General features: G+C 70.6%; 1 protein-coding gene across 3 annotated transcripts in view; it reads left to right on the top strand.

Moving 5' to 3' along the window:
- The window catches only part of LTBP4 (latent transforming growth factor beta binding protein 4), a 35851-nt gene extending 17828 nt beyond the window's left edge, over positions 1–18023 (top strand). The window contains exons 13-30 of one of the 3 annotated variants that reach the window (XM_030546717.1): positions 225–350; positions 591–716; positions 930–1049; positions 1825–1950; positions 2023–2148; positions 2852–2974; positions 3338–3469; positions 3758–3889; positions 4193–4318; positions 4549–4692; positions 6049–6246; positions 9442–9510; positions 10048–10176; positions 10944–11093; positions 12415–12567; positions 13389–13835; positions 15882–16022; positions 17089–18023. In XM_030546717.1, the coding sequence (XP_030402577.1) occupies positions 225–350; positions 591–716; positions 930–1049; positions 1825–1950; positions 2023–2148; positions 2852–2974; positions 3338–3469; positions 3758–3889; positions 4193–4318; positions 4549–4692; positions 6049–6246; positions 9442–9510; positions 10048–10176; positions 10944–11093; positions 12415–12567; positions 13389–13835; positions 15882–16022; positions 17089–17243 (2723 nt within the window). In that variant the 3' untranslated portion in view covers positions 17244–18023. The remainder of the gene's footprint in view (positions 1–224; positions 351–590; positions 717–929; positions 1050–1824; positions 1951–2022; positions 2149–2851; positions 2975–3337; positions 3470–3757; positions 3890–4192; positions 4319–4548; positions 4693–6048; positions 6247–9441; positions 9511–10047; positions 10177–10943; positions 11094–12414; positions 12568–13388; positions 13836–15881; positions 16023–17088) is intronic. The other 2 variants (XM_030546718.1, XM_030546719.1) reach the window with 2 other exon arrangements.
- The last annotated feature ends 996 nt before the right edge of the window (positions 18024–19019 follow it).

Below are 19019 nucleotides of genomic sequence, written 5' to 3'. Positions count from 1 at the left end.
GAAGCCTGGGTAGGGGCCCCCACCCCCAGTGACTGCCCCTGCCCCCTGGCGAGCCCGGTTTTGCAGGTTTGCCCAGCTGTCGCTCCCCCCGGGCACGAGGGCCCCATGGCTCCAGACAGAACCTGAGCAGAGGCGGGGGCGGGGGCAGCACGGCCTGGGGAGGGTTCCCTGGGGGTCCCGTCTCAAGGCCCAGCAGCTCTGATGCCAGGCCGTGACCGTTGCAGACCTGGACGAGTGCCGGCAGAGCCCCCAGCCCTGTGAGCCCGGGCGCTGTGAGAACGTGGCCGGCGGGTACCGCTGCCTCTGCCCTGGCGGCTTCCAGCCCAGCCCCGCGAGCACCGAGTGTGTGGGTAAGAACTGGGCTGGGAGGCAGGTGCAGAGCTGTCCCCGGTGTCTGGCTGTGCTGGGGGGCTGGGGTGGCTGTGGCTGCGACAAGCACCCCCCACCAGCATGTCCCTGCTCCAGGGTGGGGTGAACCCAGGGGCATGAGTGTGTGGGGCCCAGGGCACTGCCCCGTGGGGAAGCACGCAGCTTGGGGGCAGTGGGCTGTGCCAGGCAGCCCCCCGCTGTCACTCTCTCTCCCCTCATAGACGTGGACGAGTGCCGGCAAACCCCGCGGCCCTGCAGCTACGGGCGCTGTGAGAACACGCCTGGCAGCTATCGGTGCGTCTGCCCGGCCGGCTTCCGGCTCGACCCCCAGCAGCACCAGTGCCAGGGTGAGCTGGGGGCTGCCAGGCACTGGGAGGGGACTCGGGTGGGGCATAGGGCACTGGAGGGGCAGGGAGGGGGCTCTCGGGGTGGGGGCAGGGCTCTGGGGTGCAGGGTCGGGGCTCCATGCCCAGCCAGGTGTCTGAACGGCCCCTGGAGAACCGGCCCCGGGGGGGCAGCATGCGGGTCGTTAACCCCCTGCCCCTGGTTTGCCCGCGCAGACATTGACGAGTGCGAGAACCACCTGGCCTGCCCGGGGCAGGAGTGTGTCAACTCGCCCGGTTCCTTCCAGTGCCTGCCCTGCAGGGATGGGCACCGGCTCCGCAACGGGCGCTGCACAGGTACAGGCCCCCCCGCGGGCCCTGGGCCCCCCACGCTGACCCCCCAGTGGACCCCTCCCCTTCCTGCGGGCGCTGCATAGGCACAGGCCCCCCCGCGGGCCCTGGGCCCCCCACGCTGACCCCCCAGTGGACCCCTCCCCTTCCTGCGGGTGCTGCATAGGTACAGGCCCCCCCGCGGGCCCTGGGCCCCCCACGCTGACCCCCCAGTGGACCCCTCCCCTTCCTGCGGGCGCTGCATAGGTACAGGCCCCCCCGTGGGCCCTGGGCCCCCCACGCTGACCCCCCAGTGGACCCCTCCCCTTCCTGCGGGCGCTGCACAGGTACAGCCCGGCCCTGGCGCTGCCCCCCCCGTGGGCCCTGGGCCCCCCCTACGCTGACCCCCCCAATGGACCCCTCCCCTTCCTGCGGGCGCTGCATAGGTACAGGCTGGGCCCCCCCGTGGGCTCCCCCTACACTGACCCCCCATGGGCCCCTCCCCTTCCTGCGGACACTGCACAGGTACAGCCCAGCCCAGTGCTGCCCCCCGCGAGCCCTGGGCCCCCCCCACACTGATCCCCCCCACGGGCCCCTCCCCTTCCCACACTCACCCCACCCCCATGCGCGCATCATAGGTACAGGCTGGCCCTGGCACAGACCCCTCCCCCCCGGACCCCTTCCCGGCTGTCCCCTCCCGCAAGCACTGGGCCCCCCAACCTGCCTTTGTGGGGGCTGCCCCCCAGGCTCTGTTCCCCCTCAGCTCTCCCGCCCCCGCTCTTACTCTGCCCCTCGCTTGCAGACATTGACGAGTGCTTGACAGGCTCGCCCTGCGGCCCCCACGGCCGCTGCTCCAACACCGAGGGCTCCTTCCGCTGCGAGTGCAGCCAGGGGTACCGGGCGGGCGCGCCAGGGGGCCCCTGTGCAGGTAAGTGCGGGACACGGGGGGGGCTGACGGGGCCGGGCCGGACCCCCACCCTGCTGACTCCCTCCTTTGCAGATGTCAACGAATGCCTGGAGGGCGAGTTCTGCTTCCCGCACGGCGAATGTCTCAACACTGATGGCTCCTACACCTGCCTGTGCGCCCCGGGCTTTGCCCCCGTGCCCAGCGGCACCACCTGCCTCGGTATGGGACCCAGGTGTCCGGGGACCGCGGTGCTTCCTGCGGGGGGATGGGGGAGGACCCAGACATCCGGGAACCAAAGCGCCTCCTGCGCGGGGATGGGGGAGGACCCAGGCATCCGGGGACCACAGCGCCTTTTGCAGGGGGATGGGGGAGGACCCAGGCGTCCAGGAACCAAAGCAGCTCCTGCGGGGGGGATGGGGGAGGACTCAGGCGTCCAGGAACCAAAGCGCCTCCTGCGGGGGGGATGGGGGAGGACCCAGGCGTCCAGGAACCAAAGCGCCTCCTGCGGGGGGGATGGGGGAGGACCCAGGCGTCCAGGAACCAAAGCGCCTCCTGCGGGGGGATGGGGGAGGACCCAGGCATCCGGGGACCACAGCACCTCCTGCGGGGGGGATGGGGGAGGACCCAGGCGTCCGGGAACCACAGCACCTCTTGCAGGGGGATGGGGGAGGACCCAGGCGTCCAGGAACCAAAGCGCCTCCTGCGGGGGGGATGGGGGAGTACCCAGGCATCCGGGGACCACAGTGCCTCTTGCAGGGGGATGGGGGAGGACCCAGGCGTCCGGGGACCATAGCGCCTCCTGCGGGGGGACCCAGGCATCCGGGGAGCAGAGGACACCGCATTTGTGAGGGGAGGGTCCGGGTCCCCTGGGGCGAGCGGGGGAGTGTCCATCCAGCCCGCTGAGCCGTGTCTCCCTTTGCAGACGTGGACGAATGCCAGCACGGGGGTATGTGCGAGGGCGGGCGCTGTGCCAACACGGACGGTTCCTTCGACTGCCACTGCCCAGCCGGCTTCCGCACGGGCCCCGACAAGCGCGCCTGCCAGGGTGAGATGCCGTGGGGAGCTCTGTGGGGAGGGGGCTGGGGTCCCCCCTTGCTATGTCTGGTTCCAGCCTCCACCCAGGCACAGCACTTGCTGCAGCCCCACAGATGCAGGCTGGGACCTGACACCCCCTTGCCCCCGGGCAGGGCCTGGGGCAGACCAAGTGCCAGGGGCGGGGCCAGGGCTCTGCCCCTCACCCCACGTGTGGGGTCCTCTGTCCCCTTCCCACTGCCCAGAGGCCGGGATCCCATCCTGTCACTGCTCTGCTGGACTCTTCGCAGCTCCGTGGGGGTGGGAGGGACCCGGGGGGCTCAGCCAGCGCCCTCCCACCCCAGCCTGTGTGGCTGACTGCCCCCCTGCCCCCCAGACATTGACGAGTGCCAGGAGTACGGGGGAGCCCTGTGTGGGGTGCAGCGCTGTGAGAACCAGCCCGGGTCCTACCGTTGTGTCCCCACCTGCGAGCCAGGCTACCAGGCCGGTGCTGCCGGGGCCTGCGTCGGTGAGTGCCGGGGTGTCGAGGGGGTGGGGGGCTGGCAGGTTCATGCCCCCGGGTGGGGGGATCCCGTCCTGGAGCGTTGAGGGTAACATGCCCCGTTCCCAGGGGTCACGCTGGGCTCGCACCTGCTGGACAGCCCCTGCCCCAGCCATGGAGAGTCCTGGGGGCTGCAAAGAGTCCTTGCCCCCCAGGGGCACAGAACCAGCCCTGCTCCCCTTAGCCCTGGGTTGGGCTGAGCTGCCCCCTCATCTCCCATGGCCAGATCCTGATGCTGCCCCCCCCCGCCCCTAGACGTTGACGAGTGCCAGGAGTATGGGAGCGCCCTGTGTGGGGTGCAGCGCTGTGAGAACCAGCCCGGCTCCTACCGCTGCGTCCCCGCCTGCGAGCCAGGCTACCGGGCCGGTGCTGCTGGGTCCTGCGTCGGTGAGTGCCCGGGGGGCAGGGGTGTTTGTCCAGGGAGGGGCTGTGCCAGTGAGCACTGGGTTTGAGCTTGGAGAACAGGCCATGGGGGTGGGCCCGTGGGAACCGTGGGGAGCGGCCTGTGGGCGACGTGGGAACCGTGGGGGAGCCTGCGGGCACTGTGGGAACCGTGGGGGGGCCTGCAGGCAATGTGGGAACCGTGGGGGGGCCTGCGGGTGCCGTGGGAACCGTGGGGGGGCTGCGGGTGACGAGGGAACCGTGGGGGGGGCTGCAGGCACCGTGGTGACCGGCTGTTGGCTGTTTCAGATGTGGACGAGTGTGCGAACAGGACGCTGTGCGGGGACCACGCCATGTGCCACAACCTGCCCGGCTCCTTCCACTGCCGCTGCGACCAGGGCTATGAGATCGCCCGCGATGGGCGCCACTGCCAGGGTCTGGGGGGCTGCTGGGGGCGGGGGGCTGCCGGGGGGCAGGCCACGGTCTGGGGGGCTGCCTTGGGTGAGGGGCTGCTGGGGGGCAGGCCACGGTCTGGGGGGCTGCCTTGGGTGAGGGGCTGCCGGGGGGGCAAGCTGGGGGTAAGGGGGGCTGCAGGGGACAGGGCGGATGGGGGATCTGGATGGTGGCTCCCCCGCCCCCCTCACCAGCTGCCCCTCGCCCCCCAGATGTGAACGAGTGCGAGACACTGCAGGGCGTGTGCGGAGCCGAGCTCTGCGAGAACGTGGAAGGCTCCTTCCTCTGCATCTGCCCCAGCAGTGCCCAAGAGTTTGACCCCATGACGGGACGCTGCACCCGCCTGCCCAGCCCCCGTGAGTGGGGGGCAACGCTGGGGGAGGGGTGCGGGGAATGGGGACTGGGCACTGGGGGAGGGGGCTGCTTGGGGAGGGTGCAGGGAGGAGGGACTGGGCCCTGGGGGTGGGGGTGCCGGGGAGGGGAGTGGGGACTGGGCGCTGGGGGAGGGGGTGCCGGGGAGGGGACTGGGCACTGGGGGAGGGGACTGGGCACTGGGGGAGGGGGCTGCTCGAGGAGGGTGCAGGGATTGGGGACTGGGCTCTGGGGGAGGGGGTGCCGGGGAGGGGACTGGGCACTGGGGGAGGGGGCTGCTCAAGGAGGGTGCAGGGAGTGGGGACTGGGCGCTGGGGGAGGGGGCTGCTCAAGGAGGGTGCAGGGAGTGGGGACTGGGCGCTGGGGGAGGGGGTGCCGGGGAGGGGACTGGGCACTGGGGGAGGGGGCTGCTCGAGGAGGGTGCAGGGAGGGGGCATTTGGAGGTGTGTGGTCTGTGGGGGTCGGCTGCAGGACCTGCCCAGCGGGAGCTGAAGACCTTGCCCTCCCGCGCCATGCTGCGCAGAGAGGTGCAGCCGCTTGGCCCCACACTGGGTGCCACGCCCGGATCTTAGACAAGCCAAGGGATGTTCCGGGAGAACCAGCCCCCCAGCAGATAACCAGCCCCCCGCTCTGAGCTCAGCAGACTCCGGAGATGGGGTCTGAGGGGCCAGTTCTCCCCGAACAGCTGCAGAGATTCTTGAGGGGCAGCTGCACTTGCAGCCCCCGGGAATTCCTCTCGCAGGCCAGAAATGCCCCCAGCCTGGGCTCAGCCCTTGCCCCACAGTCAGTCCTTGTTTCCAGGAGTCTCTAGGCCGGCGAGGAACCCTGGGCATGTCGCTCCCCTGCCCTAAACAGCTTTGCCTGTGGCAGGAATCCTTTATCTCGGGTCTCAGGCCTTTCCCGGGGAAAACAAGATGGAGTCCGGTACCAGGTGACTTTTCCTCATGACCAGTAATGTCAGAGCGGCCATGACTCAGAGGCTGTGTAGCATCTGCAGGAGGAGGAGAGATTAGCTGCTTCTACTGTTCCCCCAAGGGCCATGGACTGTGCATCCGCCTGGGGGGTTCCCCGGGTGTAAACATGGGGTAACAGGAGCTCAGATAATGTTCCTACCGTCAGCGACCCCAGGGACACCTGCACCCCGAGTCGGGACCTTCCCACGACCCCTCACAGAACCCAGCTTGTGTCCAATACGTCAGAATTAGCCCACCCATATCCCGATATTACCAGGAATGGCCTGGGGCGTATTGGCCACAGGGGGCTCCTGGGCGGCATCTCCCCAGGCCGATGTCCTGGCCTGCCCATCTCACTGGGGCTTCCCACCCCCCTTTGCCTTGCAGCCCAGCCCCCCGGCCGCCTGCCCGTCCCCCAGCCCGAGCCTGGAGCGCACGTGCGGGACCCCAGCCGCCAGGAGTGCTACTACCAGGCCTGCGAGAAGGTGCTGGCCAGGAACGCCACCCGCCAGGAGTGCTGCTGCAGCCTGGGCCATGCCTGGGGCCCGGCCTGCCCGGCTCAGCCCTGCCCCGACCCGGGCACAGGTATGGGGGGCCTGGCCCCGACCCGGGCACAGGTATGGGGGGGCTTGGCCCCGACCCGGGCACAGGTATGGGGGGGCCTGGCTCAGCCCTGCCCCGACCCGGGCACAGGTATGGGGGGGCCTGGCCCCGACCCTGGCACAGGTATGGGGGGCCTGGCCCCGACCCGGGCACAGGTATGGGGGCCCGGCTCAGCCCTGCCCCGACCCAGGCACAGGTATGGGGGGCCTGGCCCCGACCCGGGCACAGGTATGGGGGCCCGGCTCAGCCCTGCCCCGACCCTGGCACAGGTATGGGGGGCCTGGCCCCGACCCGGGCACAGGTATGGGGGCCCGGCTCAGCCCTGCCCCGACCCGGGCACAGGTATGGGGGGGCCTGGCCCCGACCCGGGCACAGGTATTGGGGCCTGGCTCAGCCCTGCCCCGACCCTGGCACAGGTATGGGGGGCCTGGCCCCGACCCGGGCACAGGTATGGGGGGGCCTGGCCCCGACCCGGGCACAGGTATGGGGGCCCGGCTCAGCCCTGCCCCGACCCGGGCACAGGTATGGGGGGGCCTGGCCCCAACCCGGGCACAGGTATGGGGGCCTGGCTCAGCCCTGCCCCGACCCGGGCACAGGTATGGGGGCCTGGCTCAGCCCTGCCCCGACCCGGGCACAGGTATGGGGGCCCGGCTCAGCCCTGCCCCGACCCGGGCACAGGTATGGGGGCCTGGCTCAGCCCTGCCCCGACCCGGGCACAGGTATGGGGGCCCGGCTCAGCCCTGCCCCGACCCTGGCACACGTATGGGGGGGCCTGGCCCCGACCCAGGCACAGGTATGGGGGCCCGGCTCAGCCCTGCCCCGACCCGGGCACAGGTATGGGGGCCCGGCTCAGCCCTGCCCCGACCCCGGCACAGGTATGGGGGGGCCTGGCCCCGACCCAGGCACAGGTATGGGGGCCTGGCTCAGCCCTGCCCCGACCCGGGCACAGGTATGGGGGGGCCTGGCCCCGACCCGGGCACAGGTATGGGGGGCTGGCTCAGCCCTGCCCCGACCCGGGCACAGGTATGGGGGGCCTGGCCCCGACCCGGGCACAGGTATGGGGGGGCCTGGCCCCGACCCGGGCACAGGTATGGGGGCCTGGCTCAGCCCTGCCCCGACCCGGGCACAGGTATGGGGGCCCGGCTCAGCCCTGCCCCGACCCGGGCACAGGTATGGGGGGGCCTGGCCCCGACCCGGGCACAGGTATGGGGGCCCGGCTCAGCCCTGCCCCGACCCGGGCACAGGAATGGGGGGCCTGGCCCCGACCCGGGCACAGGTATGGGGGGCCGGCTCAGCCCTGCCCCGACCCGAGCACAGGTAGGGGGGGGCCTGGCCCCGACCCGGGCACAGGTATGGGGGCCTGGCTCAGCCCTGCCCCGACCCAGGCACAGGTATGGGGGCCCGGCTCAGCCCTGCTCTGACCCGGGCACAGGTATGGGGGGCCTGGCCCCGATCCAGGCACAGGTATGGGGGCCCGGCTCAGCCCTGCCCTAACCTGGGCACAGGTATGGGGGGGCCTGGCCCCGACCCGGGCACAGGTATGGGGGGGCCTGGCCCGGACCCGGGCACAGGTATGGGGGCCTGGCTCAGCCCTGCCCCGACCCGGGCACAGGTATGGGGGGGCCTGGCCCCGACCCGGGCACAGGTATGGGGGCCCGGCTCAGCCCTGCCCCGACCCGGGCACAGGTATGGGGGGCCTGGCCCCGACCCGGGCACAGGTATGGGGGCCCGGCTCAGCCCTGCCCCGACCCGGGCACAGGTATGGGGGGGCCTGGCCCCGACCCGGGCACAGGTATGGGGGCCTGGCTCAGCCCTGCCCCGACCCGGGCACAGGTATGGGGGCTGGCTCAGCCCTGCCCCGACCCAGGCACAGGTATGGGGGCCCGGCTCAGCCCTGCCCCGACCCCGGCACAGGTATGGGGGGCCTGGCCCCGACCCAGGCAGAGGTATGGGGGGGCCTGGCCCCGACCCGGGCACAGGTATGGGGGCCTGGCTCAGCCCTGCCCCGACCCAGGCACAGGTATGGGGGCCTGGCTCAGCCCTGCTCTGACCTGGGCACAAGTATGGGGGGCCTGGCCCTGACCCAGGCACAGGTATGGGGGCCCGGCTCAGCCCTGCCCCGACCTGGGCACAGGTATGGGGGGGCCCGGCCCCGACCCAGGCACAGGTAGGGGGGCCCTGCCCAGCCCGGCCCCCACCTGGGCACAGAATAGGGGGCCTGGCCCGCCCCCCCCCCCCACTCTGCAGGTTGAGGTAGGGTTCACATCCAGCCTTGCTGCGAGCCCACAAGTGATAGCCCCCCTGCCCTGCCAGCCCCCCTCCCTGTCAAGAACAGGCATCTTTCAAACTCCCTCTAACCCCAGCGCCCGCTGCGGCCCTCAGGTCTTGCCCAGCCAGTGCCCCCGGGTTCAGGAGCTGGGTGCTCGCCAGGACCTGCCCTGGCAGCTGGAGCTGCTCTTCTGTGGCTCCTAAACCAGCCAGCCCCTGTGCCAGGCCCCGAGCCCCAGCCCAGCATCCCAAACAGGACCCACCCTGTCCCCGTTCACTGCGTCCTGCTGGACAGCCCCAGCCCCCAGCCCACCCCAGCTCGTGGGCAGAGGTTCTCTCCTGGCTCTGGGAGGGGAGTGGGGTCTGGGCGGGGGGCTGTGTGCCAGGACTCCCGGGTTCTCTCCTGGCTCTGGGAGGGGAGTGGGGTCTGGGCGGGGGGCAGGGGGCTGAGTGCCAGGACACCTGGGTTCTCTCCTGGCTCTGGGAGGGGAGCTGGGGTTGGGGACTGGGGGGAGCTCAGAGCCAGGACTCCTGGGTTCTCTCCTGGCTCTGGGAGGGGAGTGGGGTCTGGGCGGGGGGCTGTGTGCCAGGACTCCTGGGTTCTCTCCTGGCTCTGGGAGGAGAGGTGGGGTTGGGGGCTGGGGGGAGCTCAGAGCCAGGACTCCTGGGTTCTCTCCTGGCTCTGGGAGGGGAGTGGGGTCTGGGCGGGGGGCTGTGTGCCAGGACTCCTGGGTTCTCTCCTGGCTCTGGGAGGAGAGGTGGGGTTGGGGGCTGGGGGGAGCTCAGAGCCAGGACTCCCGGGTTCTCTCCTGGCTCTGGGAGGGGAGTGGGCCCTCCCTGTGAGTGCTGGGGGGCGCCGTGGGACACGGGGAGGTTCCCGGCTCTCATGCGCTCTCTCTCCGGCTCCAGTGGAGTACCAGGCCCTGTGCCCCCGTGGGAACGGCTACGCCGCGGCAGGACCCCTTGGCGCGCTGACAGGTGAGTGCTGTGCAGGGGGCAGGGGTGGGTAACAGCTGGCAGGAGCCAGGTCTCTGGGTGCCCCTGACTCCGCCCGCTCGCTGCCACGCCCCAGCCATTAAACAGCCCCTTGGATGAACCCCAGTGTGCTGGGCCCCCCAGGGGCCCCACTCACCCACATGCCTCCCCCCGCTGCTTCACCCCCGGAGCCGTGCCCAGTGAGGCTAGCGTCCGTCTCCCTCCAACCTCTGGGGGCAGATGGGGCACCCCAGGCCAGCCCCCGTCCCGGCCAAGCTGCCAGGGGACCCGTTTCTCCTCTGTCCGGCCCAGGTCCGAGGGCTCCCCAGCTCCACCTGCCCGCTCTTGGGGTCAGGTCGGGAGGTTCACGGCATCTTTCTGGAACCTCCCCTGGCCCGTCCATCCCACCCCCCGTGGCAGACTCCCCGTCTCTGCGCTGCCCCCCCCCCGAGTAGTGAGGCCAAGTGCAGAAGGAAACTGAGGCAGGCAGAGGCCGCCAGACAGTCCCCCCGTGGTCAGGCCGCGTGTCTCCCCCACCAGACATGGACGAGTGCGCACTCTTCAGCACCCAGCTGTGCCGGGGGGGCGTCTGCGTCAACAAGGCCCCCGGCTACGCCTGCTACTGCCCCAACGGCTACTACTACGAGACACACCACCTGGAGTGCATTGGTGAGCCCCCCCCAGCCCAGTCACTGCCCCCCAGGCCCCCTCCCCCCAGCCCCTCAACCCAGCCCCTGCCCCCCAGGCCTCCTCCCTCGGCCCCTGCACCCCAACCCACCTCCCACCCCCGGCCCCAGCCCAATGGCTACTACTACGAGACACACCACCTGGAGTGCATCGGTGAGCCCCCCCTAGACCTCCTCCCCCTGCCCCCCAGCCCCTGCCCCCCAGGCCTCCTCCCCTGGCCCCTGCGCCCAAACCCACCTCCCATCCCCAGCCCAATGGCTACTACTACGAGACACACCACCTGGAGTGCATCGGTGAGCCCCCCTGACCCCCCCAGGCCTCCTCCACCGGCTCCTCAACCCAGCTGCCGCCCCCCAACCCAGACCCTGCCCCCCAGGCCTCCTTCCCCAGCCCCTGCACCCCAACCCACCTCCCACCCCCGGCCCAAAGGCTACTGCTACGAGACACACCACCTGGAGTGCATCGGTGAGCCCCTCCCCGGGCCCCCAACCCAGCCCCTGCCCCCCAGGCCTCCTTCCCCAGCTCCTCAACCCAGCCCCTGCCCCTCCAAACCTCCTCCCCCAGTGCCCCAACCCAGCCCCTGCCCCCCCAGACTTCCTCCCCCGGCCCCCCAACCCAGCCCCCAACTCCCAGGCCTCCTCCCCCACCCCCCCCAAACTGGCCCCTGGCCCAATGGCTGCTGCTCTGAGATGCGCTGCCGTGAGTGGCTGTGGGGGTGACGCCACGGTGACCCCCCGTGTCGGTCCCAGATAATGATGAGTGCCGTGATGAGGAGGCAGAGCCCTGCGTGGAGGGGGGCTGCGTGAACACTATCGGCTCCTTCTACTGCGCCTGCTCACCCCCCCTCGTGCTGGACGGGTCCCAGCGCCGCTGCGTGGCCAACGACAGCCAGGCCCTGGGTGAGTGACGCCCCCGCCCGGACCACCCCCACACATGCTCTGGCGTTCCAGCGTGGGCCAGGGTGAATTTCTCAGTCACCTGGTGCCCAGCCAGGCACAGGAGCACGTGTGGGCCCGTTTCTGGCCCTGGCTCTGTGGCCCAGAGTCCAATCTGAGCCCCCCGACACCTCCCCTCTGTGCCCCAGCTCAGCCCCTGCAGGGGGTGGGGGAATCTCCTTCCTCGCTGTCCATGAGGCGTGGCTGCCCCGGCCGCAGGGGTCCCCATGTCCATCTGGACCTACCAGTGACCCAGGCCCATCCAGACCCCACAGCAGTGCCACCGCCCCAGCCCCTGGCTTTACGGCTTCAGCGCCCGCAGGGTCCCCGTCCCCAGTGCCCCAGGCACTCGCTTCCCAAAATATTACAGGCAACTTGTGGGTCATCCCCCCCGGCACCAACAGGGAACAGCTCAAGGGCCAGCTGGTCCGTGTGCACACGCTGAGACTCAGGCACTCAGCTCGGGGGGGCACTCGCACGTACACAGTGAAAGGGCACGTGCAGGTCTTGGCTCACTCATGGCACACTCATCGCACAGCACTGTCCGGCTCGTGCTTCATCACTTCATGCACACTCATGGAACAGCACTGTCAGACTTGCACTCCATCACCCACGTGCGCACACTCATGGCACACTCATCGCACAGCACTGTCTGGCTCACGCTCCATCACGGCCTCATGCACATGGTCATCGCGTGCTGATGGCATGGCACTGCTGGGCTCACATGCTCTTGCTCCCACGTGCACATGCTCATTGCACACGCATGGCACAGCGCTGTCAGGCTCGTGCTCCATCACGCCCACGTGCATTTGCTCATCACATGGCACTGGTGGGCTCACATGCTCTGTCACACCCACGTGCACACACTCAATGCACACTCATGGAACAGCGCTGTCAGGCTCGTGCTCCATCACGCCCACGTGCATTTGCTCATCACATGGCACTGGTGGGCTCACATGCTCTTGCTCCCACGTGCACATGCTCATTGCACACGCATGGCACAGTGCTGTCAGGCTCGTGCTCCGCCCACGTGCATTTGCTCATCACATGGCACTGGTGGGCTCACATGCTCTGTCACACCCACGTGCACACACTCAATGCACACTCATGGAACAGCGCTGTCAGGCGTGTGCTCTGTCACCCACATGTACACACTCATTGCACACCACTGTCTGCCTCACATGCTCCATCACGCCCACGTGCACACACTCATCACATGCTCACGGCACTGTCAGGCTCACACACTCCGTCACTCACACCCACCACACGCTCGTGTCTCCCCCAGACGAGAACCAGGCCGTGTGCTGGCAGGAGGTGGGGCCGGACCTGGTCTGCAGCCGCCCGCGCCTCGACCGGCAGGTCACCTACACCGAATGCTGCTGCCTTTACGGGGAGGCCTGGGGCATGGACTGCGCCCTGTGCCCCGCCCGAGACTCAGGTGAGGGGCCCAACCCACAGACCCTCCCCGCAGCTGGGGGCCCTGCAGTGAAGTGGGGGGCCCAGAGGGGGGGTGGCCAGGGACCCTGCAGTGGGGGTGGTTGGGGGCCCTGGGGGTGGCAGCTGGGGGCCCTGCAGTGGGGGTGGTTGGGGGCCCTGGGGGTGGCGACCGGGGACCCTGCATTGAGGTGGGGGGCCCAAAGGGGGGGGTGGCCAGGGACCCTGCAGTGGGGGTGGTTGGGGGCCCTGGGGGTGGCGACCGGGGACCCTGCACTGAGGTGGGGGGCCCAAAGGGGGGGGTGGCCAGGGACCCTGCAGTGGGGGTGGTTGGGGGCCCTGGGGGTGGCGACCGGGGACCCTGCACTGAGGTGGGGGGCCCAAAGGGGGGGGTGGCCAGGGACCCTGCAGTGGGGGTGGTTGGGGGCCCTGGGGGTGGCGGCCGGGGGCCCTGCAGTGAGGTGGGGGGCCCAAAGGGGGGGTGGCCAGGGACCCTGCAGTGGGAGTGATTGGGGGCCCTGGGGGTGGCGGCTGGGGGCCCTGCAGTGAGGTGGGGGGCCCAAAGGGGGGGTGGCCAGGGACCCTGCAGTGGGGGTGGTTGGGGGCCCTGGGGGTGGCGGCTGGGGGCCCTGCAGTGAGGTGGGGGGATCAGGGGCCCTGCAGGGGCATCCAGGGTTCCTGCACCCTACAGTGAGGTGGCCGGGGGCCTTGGGCGGGTGCCCAGGGGCCATGCACCCTGCAGTGGGGTAGCTGGGGGCCCTGGGCGGGTTCCTGGGGGCCCTGCAGTGGGGTCCCCACCCCCCAGCAAAGATCTCTCCCCCCCAGATGACTTTGAGGCATTGTGCAACGTGCTGCGCCCCCCAAGCTACGGCCCGGCCCGGCCCGGCCTGGGCCTGCCCTATGAATACGGCCCAGAGTTCGTGCCCAGCTATGGGCTGCCCTACGGCCCTGAGCTGTTCACCAGCTCCGCGGCACGGGGACCCCAGCCCGGCCTGCGCCCTGACTACGACCCCTACGCCCTGGGGGGCTACACCGGCCGCCGCGACTCGCTCTACGGCCCCCCCACCTATGAGGCCGGTGATTTCGAGGACCTGGCCTACGTGGATGCCCGCCCGGAGGAGCCGCCCGCCCCCTACCGGCGCCCTGACTCCCCCCGCACCTACCGGCCCCGCAGCCCTCCGGACCCTGAGCCCGACCCCGCCTGGCACTATGCCCCCCAGCCCGCCAGCCCCTTCCCCGAGCAGCTGGGCCAGGCCAGCGAGACCCACACCGGTGAGTGACGGGGGGAGGAGCCCCGGGCAAGGGGGGCGACAGAGGGGTTGGGGAGCCAGGAGAAGACATCTGGCATTGGGGCACTGGGGGTGATACAGGGGTTGGGGGGCCAGGAGCAGATGCCGGGTATGGGGGCACTGGGGGGAGATGCAGGGTTGGAGGCCAGGAGCAGATGCCGGGCATTGGGGCACTGGGGGAGATGCAGGGGTTGGGGGGTCAGGAGCAGACGCCAGGCATGGGGGCACTGGGGGAAATGGAGGGGTTGGGGGCCAGGAGCAGACGCCGGGCATGGGGGCACTGGGGACGATGCAGGGGTTGGGGGGCCAGGAGCAGACGCCGGGCATGGGGGCACTGGGGAAGATGCAGGCGTTGGAGGCCAGGAGCAGACGTCGGGCATGGGGGCAGTGGGGGAGATGCAGGGGTTGGGGAGCCAGGAGCAGACACCGGGCATGGGGGCACTAGGGGAGATGCAGTGGTTTGGGGCCAGGAGCAGACACCGGGCATGGGGGCACTAGGGGAGATGCAGGGGTTGGGGGGCCAGGAGCAGACACTGGGCATGGGGGCAATGGTGGAGATGCAGGGGTTGGGGGGCCAGGAGCAGACACCGGGCATGGGGGCAGTGGGGGAGATGCAGGGGTTGGGGAGCCAGGAGCAGACACCGGGCATTGGGGCAAGTGGGGGTGATGCAGGGGTTGGGGGCCAGGAGCAGACGCCGGGCATGGGGGCAGTGGGGGTGATGCAGGGGTTGGAGGGCCAGGAGCAGACACCGGGCATGGGGGCAGTGGGGGAGATGCAGAGGTTGGGGAGCCAGGAGCAGACACCGGGCATGGGGGCAGTGGGGGAGATGCAGGGGTTGGGGAGCCAGGAGCAGACACCGGGCATTGGGGCAGTGGGGGTGATGCAGGGGTTGGGGGCCAGGAGCAGACACTGGGCATGGGGGCAGTGGGGGAGATGCAGAGGTTGGGGAGCCAGGAGCAGACACCGGGCATTGGGGCAGTGGGGGTGATGCAGGGGTTGGGGGCCAGGAGCAGACACCGGGCATGGGGGCAGTGGGGGAGATGCAGAGGTTGGGGAGCCAGGAGCAGACACCGGGCATGGGGGCACTGGGGGGAGATGGAGGCGTTGGGGGCCAGGAGCAGACACCAGGCATTGGTCACTGGGGGGTGATGGAGGCGTTGGGGGGCCAGGAGCAGACGTTGGGCATGGGGGCACTGGGGGAGATAGAGGGGTTGGGGGCTAGGAGCAGACGCCGGGCATGGGGGCACTGGGGGAGATGCAGGGGTTGGGGGGCCTGGAGCAGATGCCAGGCATGGGGGCACTGGGGGAGATGGAGATGTTGGGGGCCAGGAGCAGATGCCAGGCATGGGGACACTGGGGGGAGATGGAGGCATTGGGGGCCAGGAGCAGACACCGGGCATTGGGGCACTGGGGGAGATGGAGGGTTTGGGGGGCCAGGAGCAGACACCGGGCACTGGGGGAGATGCAGGGGTTGGGGGCCAGGAGCAGACACTGGGTATTGGGGCAGTGGGGGAGATGGAAGGGTTGGGGGGCCAGGAGCAGACGCCGGGCATGGGGGCAATGGAGGAGATGCAGGGGTTGGGGGCCAGGAGCAGACACCGGGCATGGGGGCACTGGGGGAGATGGAGGGTTTGGGGGGCCAGGAGCAGACACCGGGCACTGGGGGAGATGCAGGGGTTGGGGGCCAGGAGCAGACACTGGGTATTGGGGCAGTGGGGGAGATGGAAGGGTTGGGGGGCCAGGAGCAGACGCCGGGCATGGGGGCAATGGAGGAGATGCAGGGGTTGGGGGCCAGGAGCAGACACCGGGCATGGGGGCACTGGGGGAGATGCAGGGGTTGGGGGCCAGGAGCACACACCGGGCACTGGGGGCAGTGGGGGAGATGCAGGGGTTGGGGGCCAGGAGCAGACACCAGGCATGGGGACACTAGGGGAGATGTAGGGGTTGGGGGGCCAGGAGCAGACACCGGGCCAGCCCAGCGGGGAAAGGGCGAGCGGGGCCCCAGCTGATGCCCCGGTGCCCCCCCAGAGCGGTTTGAGGGGCTGCGGGCCGAGGAGTGCGGGGTCCTGAACGGCTGCGAGAATGGGCAGTGCGTCCGCGTGCCCCACGGCTTCACCTGCCGCTGCGACCCGGGCTTCCGGCTGGACACCGCCCACATGGCGTGCCTGGGTGAGCCCTGCCCCCCGGCCAGCCCCAGCTCCACTGCCACATGGCCTGCCCCACGGCCAGCCCCCCTTTGCTGTCACATGGCCTCCCTGGGTGAGCCCTGCCCCATGGCCAGCCCCCCTCCACTGCCCCATGGCCTGCCTGGGTGAGCCCTGCCCCATAGCCGGCCCCCCTCCACTGCCCCATGGCCTGCCTGGGTGAGCCCTGCCCCATAGCCAGCCCCCCTTTCACTGCCCCATGGCCTGCCTGGGTGAGCCCTGCCCCATGGCCAGCCCCCCTCCACTGCCCCATGGCCTGCCTGGGTGAGCCCTGCCCCATAGCCGGCCCCCCTCCACTGCCCCATGGCCTGCCTGGGTGAGCCCTGCCCCATAGCCAGCCCCCCTTTCACTGCCCCATGGCCTGCCTGGGTGAGCCCTGCCCCATGGCCAGCCCCCCTCCACTGCCCCATGGCCTGCCTGGGTGAGCCCTGCCCCATAGCCGGCCCCCCTCCACTGCCCCGTGGCCTGCCTGGGTGAGACCCTGCCCCACGGCCAGCCTCCCATAGCCAGCCCCCCTCCACTGCCACATGGCCTGTCTGGGTGAGCCCTGCCCCACGGCCAGCCCCCCTCCACTGCCCCATGGCCTGCCTGGGTGAGACCCTGCCCCATGGCCTGCCTGGGTGAGCCCTGCCCCATAGCCAGCCCCCCTCCACTGCCCCATGGCCTGCCTGGGTGAGACCCTGCCCCATGGCCTGCCTGGGTGAGCCCTGCCCCACGGCCAGCCCCCCTTTCACTGCCCCATGGCCTGCCTGGGTGAGACCCTGCCCCATGGCCAGCCCCCCTCCACTGCCCCATGGCCTGCCTGGGTGAGACCCTGCCCCATGGCCTGCCTGGGTGAACCCTGCTCCCCTGCCCAGCCCCATAGCCGGCCCTCTCCACAGGCCCCTGCCCTGCCTGGGTGAGCCCCCCAGCCCTGATTCCCTGAGTATCCTGCAGAGCCCGTGCCCGGCCCCGCCGACCTACCCCACCGTGCCCGAGTGCGAACGCCCAGGGACCCCCGCACTCCTCACCTCGCCCTCTCCTCCCCACAGATATCGACGAGTGCGCCGAGGCCGAAGGCCCCCCCGCGCTCTGCCTCAACGGGCGCTGCCTCAACACGGACGGCTCCTACCGCTGCCTGTGCCCCCGCGGCTACGTCCTGAGCCAGCCCCCCCCCTCCTGCATCCCCGCCCGGCCCCGGGCCTGAGGGGCAGCTGGAGAGCCCGTGCCGGGGGGCGGGGGCAGGGAGGTATTTATTGTGTGGCTCTCGGGCTGCCCACCCCGGGAACAGGGGGCAGGGGCCCCCAGGAGGTGAGTCCCCAGGGGTTGGGGCCAAGCGATTCCCCCCTGGAGCATGAACCCCGGTCCGTGCTAAGCCCAGCCTGCTCCCGGGCTCAGGGAGCGACTCCAGCTGGCAGCACTAGGAGGCTGTTACCCTGAGACCTCTCCGGCAGGCTGACCCCGGGGCAAGGGGGGCCACATGAGGCTTCTCTCCAGTCAGTGGGTCCCCCAGCCCCCTCACCTAGACCCCCACAGCCCTCTGAGGCAATTTGATGAGCGCCCATGGCTTTGAGTGGGGTAACAGGTGTGGGGCTCCCCCCAGAACAGGCTGGGGTGATGGGGGCCCCCCAGGGACTGAGGGGGGCACAGGAGTCAGGCGGCAACTGGAGGTGGGGGGGCCCTGGGGGCTGGCATCCAATTTACCCCACTCCCCTCTCCTGTGAGAACCAGCCTCGGCCTGGGGGGCCCAGCCTGGCGGGAGGGTCTGGGGGGCTCGGGGCCCACTGGTGAGGGAGGGGGTCCCTGTGCGCCCGGCCCTGAGAATGGGGCCTCTGCCTGCAGCTGGTGGGAAGTGAAGAATTAACAGGCCAGGCAGCACCGTGGCCCCACTCAGCCCGGGGGCGCAGGGGGGTTGCTGAAGCTACGGGCCCCTGGGCCTCCCCCACCCGTGTTACAGGAATAAAGGTTTTCTATAAAAGGAACGCAGCATCTGTGCAGTGTTGGGGGGGCGGGGTCATCTCCCCCATCACAGCCCTGGGCCTCCACCCCCCACCCCCAGCCCTTCTCCTGGGGCCGTGGGGCTGGCACCCAGCCCACATGCACGTTCCCTCTCCCCCACCAACTGCCTCGCTCCCAGGAAAATGGAGCCTCCCATCCCTGGAGACCAGTGCCGTCATCCCCACCTCACACAGGGAAACTGAGGCCCAGGGGAGGGATTTGCCAAAGGACGGTGCCTCAGTAGCAGAGCCTGGAAAAGAACCCAGGAGTCCTGGCTCCCAGCCCCCCTGCTCTAACCACTAGCCCCTACTCCCCTCCCAGAGCCGGGACAGAACCCAGGCGTCCTGGCTCCCAGCCCCCCTGCTCTAACCACTAGCCCCTACTCCCCTCCCAGAGCCGGGACAGAACCCAGGCGTCCTGGCTCCCAGCCCCCCACAAACCCCTAGCCACCACTGCCCTCCCAGAACCAGGACAGAACCCAGGAGTCCTGGCTCCCAGCCTTCCCACTCTAACCACTAGCCCCTACTCCCCTCCCAGAGCCGGGACAGAACCCACGCGTCCTGGCTCCCAGCCTCCCCGCTCTAACCACTAGCCCCTACTCCCTTCCCAGAGCTGGGAAGAGAACCCAGGAGTCCTGGCTCCCGGCCCCCCCATCTAACCACTAGCCCCTACTCCCCTCTCAGAGCCGGACAGAACCCAGGAATCCTGGCTCCCGGCCCCCCCCATCTAACCACTAGCCCCTACTCCCCTCTCAGAGCCGGACAGAGAACCCAGGAGTCCTGGCTCCCGGGCCCCCACATCTAACCACTAGCCCCTACACCCCTCTCAGAGCCGGACAGAGAACCCAGGAGTCCTGGCTCCCGGCCCCCCCCATCTAACCACTAGCCCCTACTCCCCTCTCAGAGCCGGACAGAGAACCCAGGAGTCCTGGCTCCCAGCCCCCCCCATCTAACCACTAGCCCCTACTCCCCTCTCAGAGCCGGAC

The sequence above is a fragment of the Gopherus evgoodei genome, unplaced genomic scaffold, assembly GCF_007399415.2.
Source record: "Gopherus evgoodei ecotype Sinaloan lineage unplaced genomic scaffold, rGopEvg1_v1.p scaffold_48_arrow_ctg1, whole genome shotgun sequence".
Taxonomy (NCBI): Eukaryota; Metazoa; Chordata; order Testudines; family Testudinidae; genus Gopherus; species Gopherus evgoodei.
This window is presented reverse-complemented; position numbering and strand designations above follow the sequence as displayed.